This window comes from Neolamprologus multifasciatus, chromosome 22 (genome assembly GCF_963576455.1).
Source record: "Neolamprologus multifasciatus chromosome 22, fNeoMul1.2, whole genome shotgun sequence".
NCBI lineage: Eukaryota > Metazoa > Chordata > Actinopteri > Cichliformes > Cichlidae > Neolamprologus > Neolamprologus multifasciatus.
This window is the reverse complement of record NC_140459.1, coordinates 28,909,009-28,922,306: the sequence shown is the minus strand read 5'-3', so window position 1 is coordinate 28,922,306 and position 13,298 is coordinate 28,909,009. Positions and strand designations below refer to the sequence as shown.

The 13,298-nt window shown below is 39.3% G+C and overlaps 1 protein-coding gene across 3 annotated transcripts in view; it reads right to left on the bottom strand.

Annotated features, from left to right (window-relative positions):
• Positions 1 to 13,298, bottom strand: part of ctdp1 (CTD (carboxy-terminal domain, RNA polymerase II, polypeptide A) phosphatase, subunit 1) — a 97,703-nt gene that overhangs the window by 78,579 nt on the left and 5,826 nt on the right. For 2 of the 3 annotated variants that reach the window (XM_085148757.1, XM_085148759.1), the window contains exons 6-11: positions 12,865 to 12,955; positions 11,909 to 12,075; positions 6,175 to 7,218; positions 3,269 to 3,410; positions 2,917 to 3,147; positions 80 to 233 (exon numbers count right to left, since the gene is read on the bottom strand). In XM_085148757.1, the coding sequence (XP_085004883.1) occupies positions 80 to 233; positions 2,917 to 3,147; positions 3,269 to 3,410; positions 6,175 to 7,218; positions 11,909 to 12,075; positions 12,865 to 12,955 (1,829 nt within the window). The remainder of the gene's footprint in view (positions 1 to 79; positions 234 to 2,916; positions 3,148 to 3,268; positions 3,411 to 6,174; positions 7,219 to 11,908; positions 12,076 to 12,864; positions 12,956 to 13,298) is intronic. The other variant, XM_085148758.1, reaches the window with a different exon arrangement.

Sequence of the window (13,298 nt, the reverse complement as noted above, 5' to 3'; positions counted from 1 at the left end):
ACATGACAGATTTCTGTAGACTCCCTAGTCTAGCTCAAACGCCACCAGGTCGAATGCTGAACGTTTCGTCCGTCCTTACCTCTTTGTCCATGCTGTCCAGGTCCTCCTTGCAGAGAGTGTATAGCGGCATTGTTTCTGACATGCTTGGCTGTCGTTTCCGCCGAGATGGTCCAGGCTGCTCATCATCTCGGCTGGACTCTACTCCCTCGTCTTGCTGACTCTGTGAGGTTCCCCTAAGGTACACAAGTATAAAACAAACATGAAACACTGAAAATACAAATAACTTTGTCCAAATGTGGTAGCTACATTTTATTCTGAAATTGGTAGTGGGTACTACATCAGAAAAACAGTTTTTAATGGCATCTGTGGTCTTTAAATGCTGTGCTGCTCAGGTGTCACATGAAAGTGTACAATGGCCTGAATATTAATGAGAAATACACAACACCGTTATGTTCTATTATATTTCACTACTTTATGTTTTTATAGATGCACTTGCCTGCCCAGAGACCAGTGTATACACTGTATGCTTGGGTCAGGTGTCATGTTACAGTGAGCTGGCTAACTACCTCCATGTTTGTTATTACTGTAGCAAAATGTTAGTTACACAATTGCTTTGTCACTTTAACAAATTTACTTGTTTCAAAAAAAATCTGCAGCTTGATATTATACTACCATAATAACCATGCAAGCTAGCTTTTCCACTCATACTGCCATAATGTCAGGAAGTAAGGTATCGTTGTTCAGCTGGGTATAACGTAGGCATGCTGCACAAATTTGGCAATGGTTAGTTCCCCAATTCCTTATTTGCAAAACAGCCAGCTAAGTTACTAGACCAGCACATGAAATTGGATGATTTAGCTGACCTTATCTATTCAACTAAATATTTTAGGGAAATCACTTGTAGTTTGTCCGTTTTAGCAAGCAAGCTAACATCACCCTAAACATCAGAAAGACAGCTCCAGGCTGGATTTGATCCTGAAAAACGAACTGACCCTTCACTGAATGCCCTGCTCAAGTCCAACATACTGTTATCCTGAGGGGTAAAATATATTTCTATTTCTTGCAAATGTGATGTCAGGTTACCTGCTCACTCAATGAATTTGTTTGATGCCTTACATAATAATTAGCTGGTTAACCATAGCGACTATGTCATTGAGTAATGAGGCTATCTAAAGCCAAAGCTAAAATGTCTTTTTTGGCCTTATGCGACGTGAGTGCTGGAGTCTTTATTGCACTGGGAGCTTGCTGCTTGTTGACGTTTGTGATTACTGGCATCCATTTCTAAGCTGCTGTTAGCATTTCTCACTGTTGATTGGGAGAACTGAAAAGAAGCATTGTCACATCTTTTGGATTTTCACAGACAATTCATCGAGCATCCTTCACACTGAAGTTATTCCACATGCTTTGGAGGCAACCAACAAAGTCAGGGAAGGTCTCTTCAAAAAAATAAAAATAAAAATAGGATCAGAGAGGATATCTACATCGGGATTAGTTTGTGACATTTCTTTTAGAACTTTGAGACGATTACACTTTTTCTCATTTCTATAAAGATGCAGATTAACACAAAGATTTTCAAAATTTAGGTAAGAGAAAAACAAACCGAATCAAACAAATCACCTTCCAGCCACAAGGATGAATTTTAAAAAAAACAAAGAGTATCATTATCATTTTTCTGTCACATTTTTCTCATGTTATTTTTGATGCTGTATATGTTAAAGTGATATTTACAGGAAATGCCAGGCACCAGAATTAGGTTGCAAACACTGTACATAATCAGCTCATAGACAGGTAGGTGTAGGCAGTAAAAGGGGTCGACCAGTCACAAAAAACACAGATAGGCTTTCTTCTCTGTAACGAGGGCCCAGTAGATGCAAATGGGAAGACAAACTTCTACGGTTCCTCTTGGCAGTGCTTAATTGAGCAGATCTTCTTTGATGATTCAATCCAAGGTTATGCAACTTCCTGAAAACTCCATAGTGCCTCTAATCTATGAATAAAATGAGCCAATTTTCCGCTTTAGATGATTAATTACAGAGTATGATCACAGATATATTCAACTTAAAAACACTTTGAGCTGCTATTAAAAGTTGGAGTCTGTAATTTTCTGGCGTTATTATAAAGCATGCAGGTCAGCGTCTGCATGTGGCATCCCAATGACAAACCGGCAATGTGGGTGACTGATGAATGACAGAGTGACAGATCAGAGGTGAACTGTGAAGCCGTTCTTTCACCTGCCACATTATTGCTGTCAAACAAGGACGTGACTGGCAATTCTGATCACTGCATAGGGAGAAAACATCTGACTGCCCCGAATTCAAAAATGTAAACAATACAAGGTGGGAGAGTTGTCTGGGAGGTGAAGCCTCTGTGGCTGATGAATATCCCTGACCATCAAAGACCATCAGTCCACACAATAACAGGGTGTTGGAGCCTTTTTATTATTCCTCAGTTGATGGCTAAGGAAGCTATACATCTCCAACGGGGGTAATTCATGGAGTAGACTATCACTACACCAGCAGCTGCTTTAGTTTACAAAGAAGGTAAAGATTAAATGAGACTCAGGGGTCAAAGGAGTACACTGAAGATCTAATATAAAAGAGTTGTCGTTAAGCAGAGTGGCTTAATGTGGAAACACTGAGCCACTTTTCTGAAACTGTAGGTACTTTCATAAGACGCTTCAGAGTTCAGCACTAGTTTATGGCAGTATTATAGAAATGGAAAACCAACATATTTAAAATGTAATGATATGATTATTAATACTTTGATAGAAGCGCTCCACGCTCTAATAAACTGGTGCAATGTTGTTGCATTGAGGTTGTGTAATTTGGTATATTACATGATGCATCATACATGGTGTATGATCCCCCATAATCCCTCACAAAGTATTGTTTATTTCACGGTAAAGCCCTACAGTACCTGAGACCAGACTGCTCTCTGGGATCAGAGAGTAACAAAGATCCTGCCGTGTGGAGGTAGGCTGATGGACGGGACACCTGAGGGCCCCTGCGAATCAGTTTCCCTGTTACGGAGTCATATGTGCGAACCTCTGGAGCTGCAGGTGGAGGTCTCGGGTGGATGGGTGCTGGGTGGAAAATAGGTTTCTGCAGGGAGCCCTGATTGTCAGGGAGAAGTGCTGGACTGTTGCTCCTTCAATCAGACCAAAAATAAAAAGGAAAAAGAAAAATAGTCAATGAAGTTTTGGGCTTCTGCAGTTAGTACGCTTTAAATCATCAATTTGCTGGTTTCCATAAGATCACAACATCCTCACCGTGCTGTCTTAGAGTAATCCTCCTTCAGTGGGTAGAGCTGCTCCTCCACCCTCTCCCACCGTTCTAGACAACTCCAGAGCCAGTCTGGGTTGACAACGTGGAGGTGCTTGCAACCTTGTGCCTGACGGACCTTCTCGGTGCCTGGATGACAGAGATGGAAGAGAACGCGAACGAGTTTTGACCTTACAATCGAAAACCATTACCAAACACGCACTCACTCTGCGTCTGCTGAATAATTCAGATAGATGATCCCACTTTCCCTACTGGAAAGCAGAAAATAATTACCTGGTCAATATTTTTTGAAAGATAACAAAGGATCTATCTCTTGGAACCACTGGGGTCACCATCCATTCATTTTTCTTTTTTTCTGCCAAATCTGGGCATAATACAACTCCTAAAAGTCAGGTTTTATTTGATAAAGTGCTGAATAACACTACAGACGTTTGACACAAAGACATCAGACTGAATTACTCAGTGCAGAAACTTGTACTTGATGTATTGATGTACAAGCTGAATGCTTGTACATCAAGTGTAAAGTGAGCAAAGCTGCAATTCAGCTGTATTTTGCCAGATCTATTTACATCCTGGTCAACATACTACTATTTGATAGCTACAAAAGTAAGATGTATCAAAACAAACTAATCTCTACAATTTAAATGTCCAATGTAAAACAGCCAAATAATGCTCTCAGTGGAAAGATGGCTTTCAAGGAGCCATTCTTAAGGAGATGAAATAGGAAAAAAAGGCTGAGGTATGAAAAATTAAACTTGATCTTTACTGAAAATCAACCACAACAGGTCTTACTGAGTGATGAATTCAAATCTGTAATGTCCAAATCTAGTCATCATCAACAAATATGGAGGTTGTAAAAAGAAAGGTATAACAAAGCTCAGGCTAAGATAAATATCTCTTATAATTTAAACTGTGAATCAGCAAAGCTACGCTAAGTAGAAGAAGAATAACAATATGGAGCTATGATGAGCAACTAAACAAGTACAGCTGAGTTTTTGTTTATAAACCAATATGACAGACACGCAGATTTATGCATTAGAATTCACTTTTGATGACCATTAATGTTTGAAAAAAATATTACAGTCTATCAGTAGCTGTTGAGATATCTGAGTCTAGAGCAAAGCTGGAATGGCAGAGACTGCCAGGATTATTGTCACAGTTGCCATGGCCACTTCAAATCCACGTGGCTAATTTTTTTTTTTTTTTTGACTCAAAATGAACTTTTAAAATGATTGATCTGACAATTTTTTTGATACCATATACCCTTAACAGCTTTAACAGCAAAAATAAAACTTAACTCAGAGTTTGTATGTGTTTGTGTTAGGGGCCCATCAAAGAACAGAGTCCTGATGGACAGGTTCAATGGAGGAGAACGTGGGGGACATAAACAGCTTCCTGCTGTACCCCATGTCATTAAGTGGGCACAGATGTTAAAGCTATGATTATTTAATCACTAACCCTAGTAGGATGTGTGTCATGGCTGCCCACTTTGCTGTTCAGTCAATGTAACAGGCATTTTCAGAAGTTATTTCCAGTAAAGTATCCTACTGCATATATTCCATCTCAGGCTATCCTGGTGATGTATGAGGTGACTGATTGCCAAGTGCTGCTCTCAGCAGGACTGCATCCCAGGTTAACAGTGCCACTTCCTATGCTTCTATTCACATGGTAAACTTGATTGGTGGCAATGGAAGCTGTGAATCTACAATTTCCAAGCTGGGTAAAGGGACTCTGACATTTTCAGTGTCATGAAAAACAGGCCTGTATTATATTTGTCCAACAAACCAAAATATCTGATTTGCTTTTCTTAGAATTTGGGAGAAAACACTCAAAATGTCCAGTATTTACACTGTAATATTATGATGTAGTAAAAACATGTTTCTTTCACTTCAGTAGGTCTAATTAGAAAAAAACAAAGTGTATTCATTTCATTTCACTCAAGTAATGTTACTTAAATCTGTATGTTTTTATTTTTAGCACAACATTAAAACAAACTTTCATATCTATTCACGTATGCACTTCATTCCTGGGGAAACACTTTCTTCCATAAAGAAAAGCTGTATAGCTATGACAATACATTTTTCCTCCATTAGTCATTACATCTCTAAATGTTAGTTTTCATTGATGTTGCATTCTTGCATGCATGCTCATATGCATGTCAGTGTAATCTAATCTCACTGATAACCACCTTACTGAGTTGCTGTTTCGGCAAACAGAGCATGCTGCTGCAGCTTCATTGGTACTGATGCAAAGAACTAAACCATGTTTGTAAGTTTAACCAGAACTCATCACACCAGCGCACTGCTTAACTGCATGCCTGACTTCTACGATACATCAACTCTAATGACACTGTATTCACTGACATTTAAACAAGCCTTACGTGAGCTTTCTTAAATTCACCATTCACCAAATGTCACCATTAGCAAACCATAATTTGCATTAATCACACAGTTCCAGCATATTGTTACCTTAAAGAAAATCACTAACTATATCTTGCTAAATAACAGGTCAGAAAAAGAGTGAAAGGTAGCAGGCGTTCAGCACTTGAAATCCACTCTTTTTTGGAAACGCTTGAAAATAAACCCATAAAAACTGAATTGTCAGATTTAACTAAAGCTGAGAACACTATGCACAACTATTAAGAAGTAGGGTTGAAACTAGTGATTATATCCATAATCACTCCATCATTAATTAAATATTCCTTAAAGGAATAAATCAACTGAGAATGAGATAGCCCCCTGTTGTCCATTATGCGTCCCAGGTTTAAGGGATCTCTGCTTCACGCTTATGGCTTCATCCATCTTTTAATACAGTACATGTAACTTGCGACATCACCACTCAGTACCAGCAAAGCCTATACACTATACTTTAACTAGCATGCATCTGTACATACCGGCTCTTGCTGCGATGAGATGTGTTGTCCGATTGGGATTTTGTGCACTGAGAATCAGATTCTTGCTGATCTTCGCCCCCAGCGCTTTGGCATGATAGTACTCACGGGTCCTTTCCATGGGGTAGTTAGTGGGGTACAGACCACTGAATACTATCGTCGTCCCCTCCAGTGTCTTGCTTTTCAGCTCTGGGACGATCTTCCGAATGTCCGGAATTTCAGAGGCCTCCTTCCTCAAGTATGCCTCATAGCGGGCGTAATACTCTGCATGGATCCTTTCAAGCACCTCCTCTAAATAGATGAGATGATCGTCCTGGTCATTATCAGCTTCTTCTTCCTCTTCCTCATCATCTTCCATACTCTGATCCAGCAGCTCCTCGCCCATGGTAACACCAGACTGTTCACTATTCTGGGACTCTGTTTCGGGCTCTCTCCTATCTGAGCAGCCATTTCCGAGCTCGGGGTCAGGCAGAAGAACTGAAGGCTCTGGTGAGTCAGAGCTGCTTTCACCTTCAGCTCTGCCTTTACTGTCCTCTTCATTTGCCCCATCCTTACAAGCAGGTTCTTGCGTGGTTCCTTCCTGACCAGATTCCTTTGTCTGGCCAGACCTACTTTCACCGTCACTCTCTGATGAGGGGGGCTTTTCTGTAATGGAGTCACTGTCACTGTCACTGGAAAGGTCAAAGTCTAGGTTATTGGACTCGTGTCTTGGTGCCGATGAGTTTGCACCTTCCTTGTCCTCTCGCGTCCCATTTGTATCATCTTCCTTAACATTTGTAATCTCATCTCTCTGGGTGTCCTTGGATTCTTCCACAGGTTTTGTTTCAGTCTCTGACCCTTTATTTTGTCCCGATTCGTCCTCATCCGCTGTCGGGTGTGTCCGTTCTTTTGATGGCATGTCCTGAGAAGACTGAGGTGCTATGGACTCTTCCTTTCTGGAAACATTATTGTCCTTTGCCCTTTTCCTGAGGCCATTATTTTGCTCATCGACACCAAGCGTCCCTGTTTGTTCTGTGCTCTCTGCTGGTCGACTCGAGGAGCCTCCTGCTGGAAAAACACATCGAAGTTTAAAAGTATTCAAGGACACACGAATTAGAACCTAGAGGTGGGGCTACAGTGAGATCAGCTTCTGATTCCCAAAAATTACAACAACAATTAAAAAGGCGAGTAAGGACTTAGCTGCTGCCAGTGGTCATCAAAGATTATCTTCTACAACTGATGTGCTCAACAGAGGTTGTGCAGAGTACAGAGTTGCAGTACTAGTAATGGAATACTGACAGCAACAAAATGGTAATGAACTAATGAAAAAAAAGAACTGTGCTAGTTTATAAAATTCTTTGATCATAAAACAAATTCATAGAAAGATGGAATGTGTTTTTTTATTCTGTCCATTATGAAAAAAGTGAAATGGGCCATCAATACATTAATTAATATTTTTCCCCATCTCACTCCAAGTATATTATTTTAATTTTTGCCCCCCAAACATGTGCCTTACTTTCCTAACAAAACTCACATGTTGGTGAGGTGGTGTATTTCAGGACAGGATTGGGTCTAAAGTGTTTTTTCATTATTGGTGGAACGATTTCGAGGATTATGTGGCAAGCTAGCTGATTATTCTTCACTTCCACCATGCTAAAGATATTTGGGACATGTCAGCACATCATTTCATTTGCCAACAGTAGGGTGGGTATTAAACCTGGTTACCAACTGAGTTACATTAGTACTACTGAGTACCGATTACCTTAATGATTCCATTGTTGCTAAATTTAGGTACCAGAACACACATGGGTAGAGGAAGAACAAGACTGTATGAAATCCCTGGTGAAGAGCAACATGTTGAAGAGCAATAAAAATGTCTCAGGTGTGGTTAAACCCTATGCAGGCAATTCTCTCTGCACCATTTTATCCTGCATCATTTTCCTTTTTTTTGAACCCACATAACTTTATTCGAGCTGATGGTTACATGTTTTATATTAATGCATTCTGGAAGGTCTGTTGCCCTCCAATTATAAACTTCTCACTAATAACCCTCCTGACATTTCACACTCCTAGATTTTTGCTCAGGAAGCGCTGTTCCAATTTCCCCTTTTGGCAAAAACCTCTTGGAGCAGAGTCTTCCTCTAAGACAAATTGAGCTTGTGTACACTGAATCACTCCGGTGAAAGCAACTCGCTTTGTGCTAACCAATCAGCAGCACAGAATTAAAAAAGAAAAATTTGGAATTAGGTTGTCATGTTTTCTTCAAGCAAAGGAGTTTATCATTTTAATAAGATAGAAAGATCTACTGCAAACTTTGAATAAGGTTCCTTGTTCAAACAAGCGTGCTGTATCACTGTGACCCACAGGGCTGGATGGACGAGAGAGGGCAGTGAAATAATCTGAGGAGGCAGGCCAGTGTGCATCAGCCATCAGAAAGAGAATTCAGCAAATTAAATAGTGAACAAACAAACTTTTCAACAAAGGCTGATATATTCCAAAGTACAAAGAACCAATTACTCTGACATTATGTGATGCATTTCAAGCTTAGAAAGGTTGACAATTGCGTGGTAAGAGCAAGAACTTTTCATTTAATGTAACTGGAACTCACCCATGATATAACCCACATGCTATATATAGCTATATATATAGCTCCTATATTGTTATTTATTTATTAATTTATATTTAGTGATATATCAGTTAACCATGCAAAAGGCTAAGCTTCAGCTGGACCACAACATAAATAAACATCATTAAAATTTTAAGATCAATCTTTATCATATTTAAATTTTTTTAATAGAAAATATGACTGAAATCTTCTGTGTTTGAATCAGTGAGGTTTATAATATAAACAGAAAAGTAGATCTACTGGGGAATAAATATTTGAGAGCAATACCGAATGCCTCAGAGCTTTGTCCACTATATTGCTTTAGAATATTGAACCACCACCTGGTCTCTGATTTATTCATAAATAAAATGTGATTGAAAAATGGTGCATCACAATTCAGCTCAGCAGGACGGCAGAAATTAAGTGTTTGATACTCACAATTTCTTCAATGAAATCAGGATGCCAACATTGATAGTTCTGGTTGTCTGGGTAAGATAAGTTGGTTGTGCTAGTTTGGCATGTAAGTATGCTAAATAAATAAAATAAACCTAGAGGTTTTTTTTTTTTTTTTTTTAAATTTTAAATAAAAATTTAAAAATAGCACTGTTGATGTCAGTGTTATTAGTTCTGAAGACCAGCAGTATAAAAGAAGGACATAGCTTCTTGGTCCTTGAAAAGTGACAAAAAGTCAGAGTACCTCGAGCCAACAATCCCTTTTACGTTAACTAGTAATGACTTCGTGAACTTCTTCACAAATAAAATTTTAATCATTACAGAAAAAAATTACCAATAATTATCACACAGATGTTATATTATCTACAGTTACTTTCAGTACCATTGATGTTAAGTTAGACTCTTTTTCTCCAATTATAATAATATTATTATAATTATTAATAATTGGCTATGTACCACAGGCCTTCAAGCTGACTGTAGTTAAACCTTTACTTAAAAAGCCATCTCTAGACCCAGCAGTCTTAGCTAATTATAGGCCAATTTCCAACCTTCCTTTTATATCAAACATCCTTGAAAGAGTAGTTGTCAAACAGCTAACAGATCATCTGCAGAGGAATGGCTTATTTGAAGAGTTTCAGTCAGGTTTCAGAGTTCATCACAGCACAGAAACAGCTTTAGTGAAGGTTACAAATGATCTTCTTATGGCCTCTGACAGTGGACTCATCTCTGTGCTTGTCCTGCTAGACCTCAGTGCAGCATTCGATACTGTCGACCATAATATCCCATTAGAGCGATTAGAGCACACTGTAGGTATTTCAGGTATTGCACTGCAGTGGTTTGTATCATATCTATCTAATAGACTCCAATTTGTGCATGTAAATGGAGAGTCCTCTTCACACACTGGGGTTAATTATGGTGTTCCACAGGGTTCAGTGCAAGGACCAGTTCTGTTTACACTATACATGCTTCCCCTAGGCAGCATCATTAGAAGACATAGCATAAGTTTTCACTGCTATGCAGATGACACCCAGCTCTATCTATCTATGAAGCCAGATAACACACACACCAATTATTTAAACTGCAGGAATGTCTTAAAGACATAAAGACCTGGATGGCCGCTAACTTTCTGCTTCTTAATTCAGATAAAACTGAGGTTATTGTACTCGGCCCTGAAAATCTTAGAAATATGGTATCTAAGCAGATTCTTACTCTGGATGGCATTACCTTGGCCTCCAGTAATGCTGTGAGGAACCTTGGAGTCATTTTTGACCAGGATATGTCCTTCAACGCACATATTAAACAAATATGTAAGACTGCGTTCTTCCATTTGCGCAACATCTCTAAAATTGGAAATATCCTGTCTCAGAGTGACGCTGAAAAACTAGTTCATGCATTTATTAATTCCAGGCTGGACTACTGCAATTCATTATTATCAGGATGTCCTAAAAACTCGCTGAAAAGCCTTCAGCTAATCCAAAATGCTGCTGCAAGAGTCCTGACAGGGACTAGAAAGAGAGAGCATATTTCTCCTGTTTTGGCTTCCCTTCATTGGCTTCCTGTTAAATCCAGAATTGAATTCAAAATCCTGCTCCTCACATACAAGGTCTTAAATAATCAGGCCCCATCTTATCTTAATGACCTTGTAGTACCATATCACCCTATTAGAGCACTTCGCTCTCACACTGCACGCCTACTTGTTGTTCCTAGAGTATTTAAAAGTAGAATGGGAGGGAGAGCCTTCAGTTTTCAGGCCCCTCTTCTGTGGAACCAGCTTCCAGTTTGGATTCGGGAGACAGACACTATCTCTACTTTTAAGATTAGGCTTAAAACTTTCCTTTTTGCTAAAGCATATAGTTAGAGCTGGACCAGGTGACCCTGAATCCTCCCTTAGTTATGCTGCAATAGACGCAGGGTGCCAGGGATTCCCATGATGCATTGAGTTTGTCCTTTCCAGTCACCTTTCTCACTCACTATGTGTTAATAGACCTCTCTGCATTGAATCATATCTGTTATTGACCTTTGTCTCTCTTCCACAGCATGTCTTTATCCTGTCTTCCTTCTCTCACCCCAACCGGTCGCAGCAGATGGCCCCTCCCTGAGCCTGGTTCTTCCGGAGGTTTCTTCCTGTTAAAAGGGAGTTTTTCCTTCCCACTGTTGCCAAAGTGCTTGCTCATAGGGGGTCATATGATTGTTGGGTTTTTCTCTGTATCTGTGAAGCGCCTTGAGGCGACTTTTGTTGTGATTTGGCGCTATATAAATAAAATTGAATTCTATGTAATGTCTGAAACTGGACAATTAATTCACCTCTCGTTTATCTGACTGCGTCAATAAATAAATAAAATAGTTGATTGTTGGAAGTGACCCTCAACTATAGCTCAGACACTTCCCACAAAGATTCCCATCACTACTGCAGGCATAAATTTCTGATTAAAGGCAGAGAACCATGAAATAGTGTGTTTTCCAATTAAACTTCTCTAAGCATCATCTATTTTTATTTTATTTATTTATTTCACACTTGGTACAACAATTCAAACAAACCAACCACACTTTCTATCAAAAAGCACTACAACCATGTGTGAAAAGGAGCAGGAAGAAGAAAATATTCTCATTACAGGGTGTTTACCTGCATAAAAGTACTGTTGGTCCAGATTGTTTTTGATGGACACATCACCTTATCAAAGATGAGTGGGTGAACCATACCTTTCCTGGCCATTTGAGCTTCCCGTGATCCCGGAGGAGCATTGATGTCTCCCGTGCCCTGGAAGTAAATGTATTTCTTCACAGTGATGAGGTTAGGTGCGAATTTCCACACATCCTCTCGGTCATCGATGATACAGACCATCGAATCTCCACAAGGAAAAAGGTTTCTATCCAGGAAAGAAAGAAAGAAAGAAAGACAGTGCTCAAAACAACAGTAAAACTGCTGAGCGTCATGGCAGATGCTCAACACAGACAGCCCATTAAAAATCTAGTAGTGTTGTTTGTGGTTACAGGGAAATAAGGGGAACATCAATTTATTATATCAAAGTTCCACTTTTGGGTTTCCAAGAAGAGGCATCGCTGGCAACCACTCATAAGTGACACTGAGAAAGAACAATAGAGCTCTACCATTTGTGCTGCACAAACATGAACAAACAATGACAATAAAGACATTAAACAAATGGATAATGGCTCTAAGAAAATGATTTGGATTAACCAGCTCCTGGGTTTTTTGTTATTATTTGCTTTAAACAAAAACAATCAAAGAAAAAAAGAAAAACGGAACAAAAAGAAATGTTTTATTCATGTTTTTTACTCAGTGGATTCTCTACTCATTTTGTTGTCACGCTTATTTTGCTCCTCTGCTCTCTGTTTCACCTTGTGTCTCACTGTATGCTCCGCCCCCTGTGTAAAGTCTCTCCTCCACGCACTCGGAACACAGCCAATCAGAGGAGAAGGCGAAGCATAACAACTTGTTACATAACTGGAAACCGAGTGTAAATACTAGAATCAAATCCTTACATAACCACCAAAGAAAACCAAAAGAAACATACCCCGAATCTTTCTCTTTGTTTTTAAAACAAAACCCTGTATAGTAGAGTCCAGACAGAAGACAAGGACTGATCACTAGACTAAGCTGTGAGCGACCGATCTTGTCTTAGGTAGGAAATTCTCACCTAAGATTCCCAGTCTTTGAGAATGGATCGATGCATTCATCTCTAGAAAGGATTCGATGAGAGAAAAGCTTCTTTTCAGGATCCAGGAAGCCTAAAAAGAAAAGCAAAAAAATGCAGATTTAATTTTTTTTTTTTTTTTAAAATCTATGCAATTGTAACCACTTCTTCAAGACAACAGTGGATATTTTTCTTAAACTGACAAGCTTTTCTTGACCTTTTCTTTGGTCTTCCTGAATGCAATCAATCCAAGTTTCCCAGGGATTTTTACTAAAATAAAATGTCTATCAAGAAACGTGGACAGTAATGTACTGTGACTAAACAGGACAGCCACTGTACAGGCTGCTAAACCACAACAAAAGCTGTGAACGGCAGGAGCGCTGATCTCAAACATGTCAAATCACTGCATCAGGGTCAGCAGTAAAATCCAATTCAAA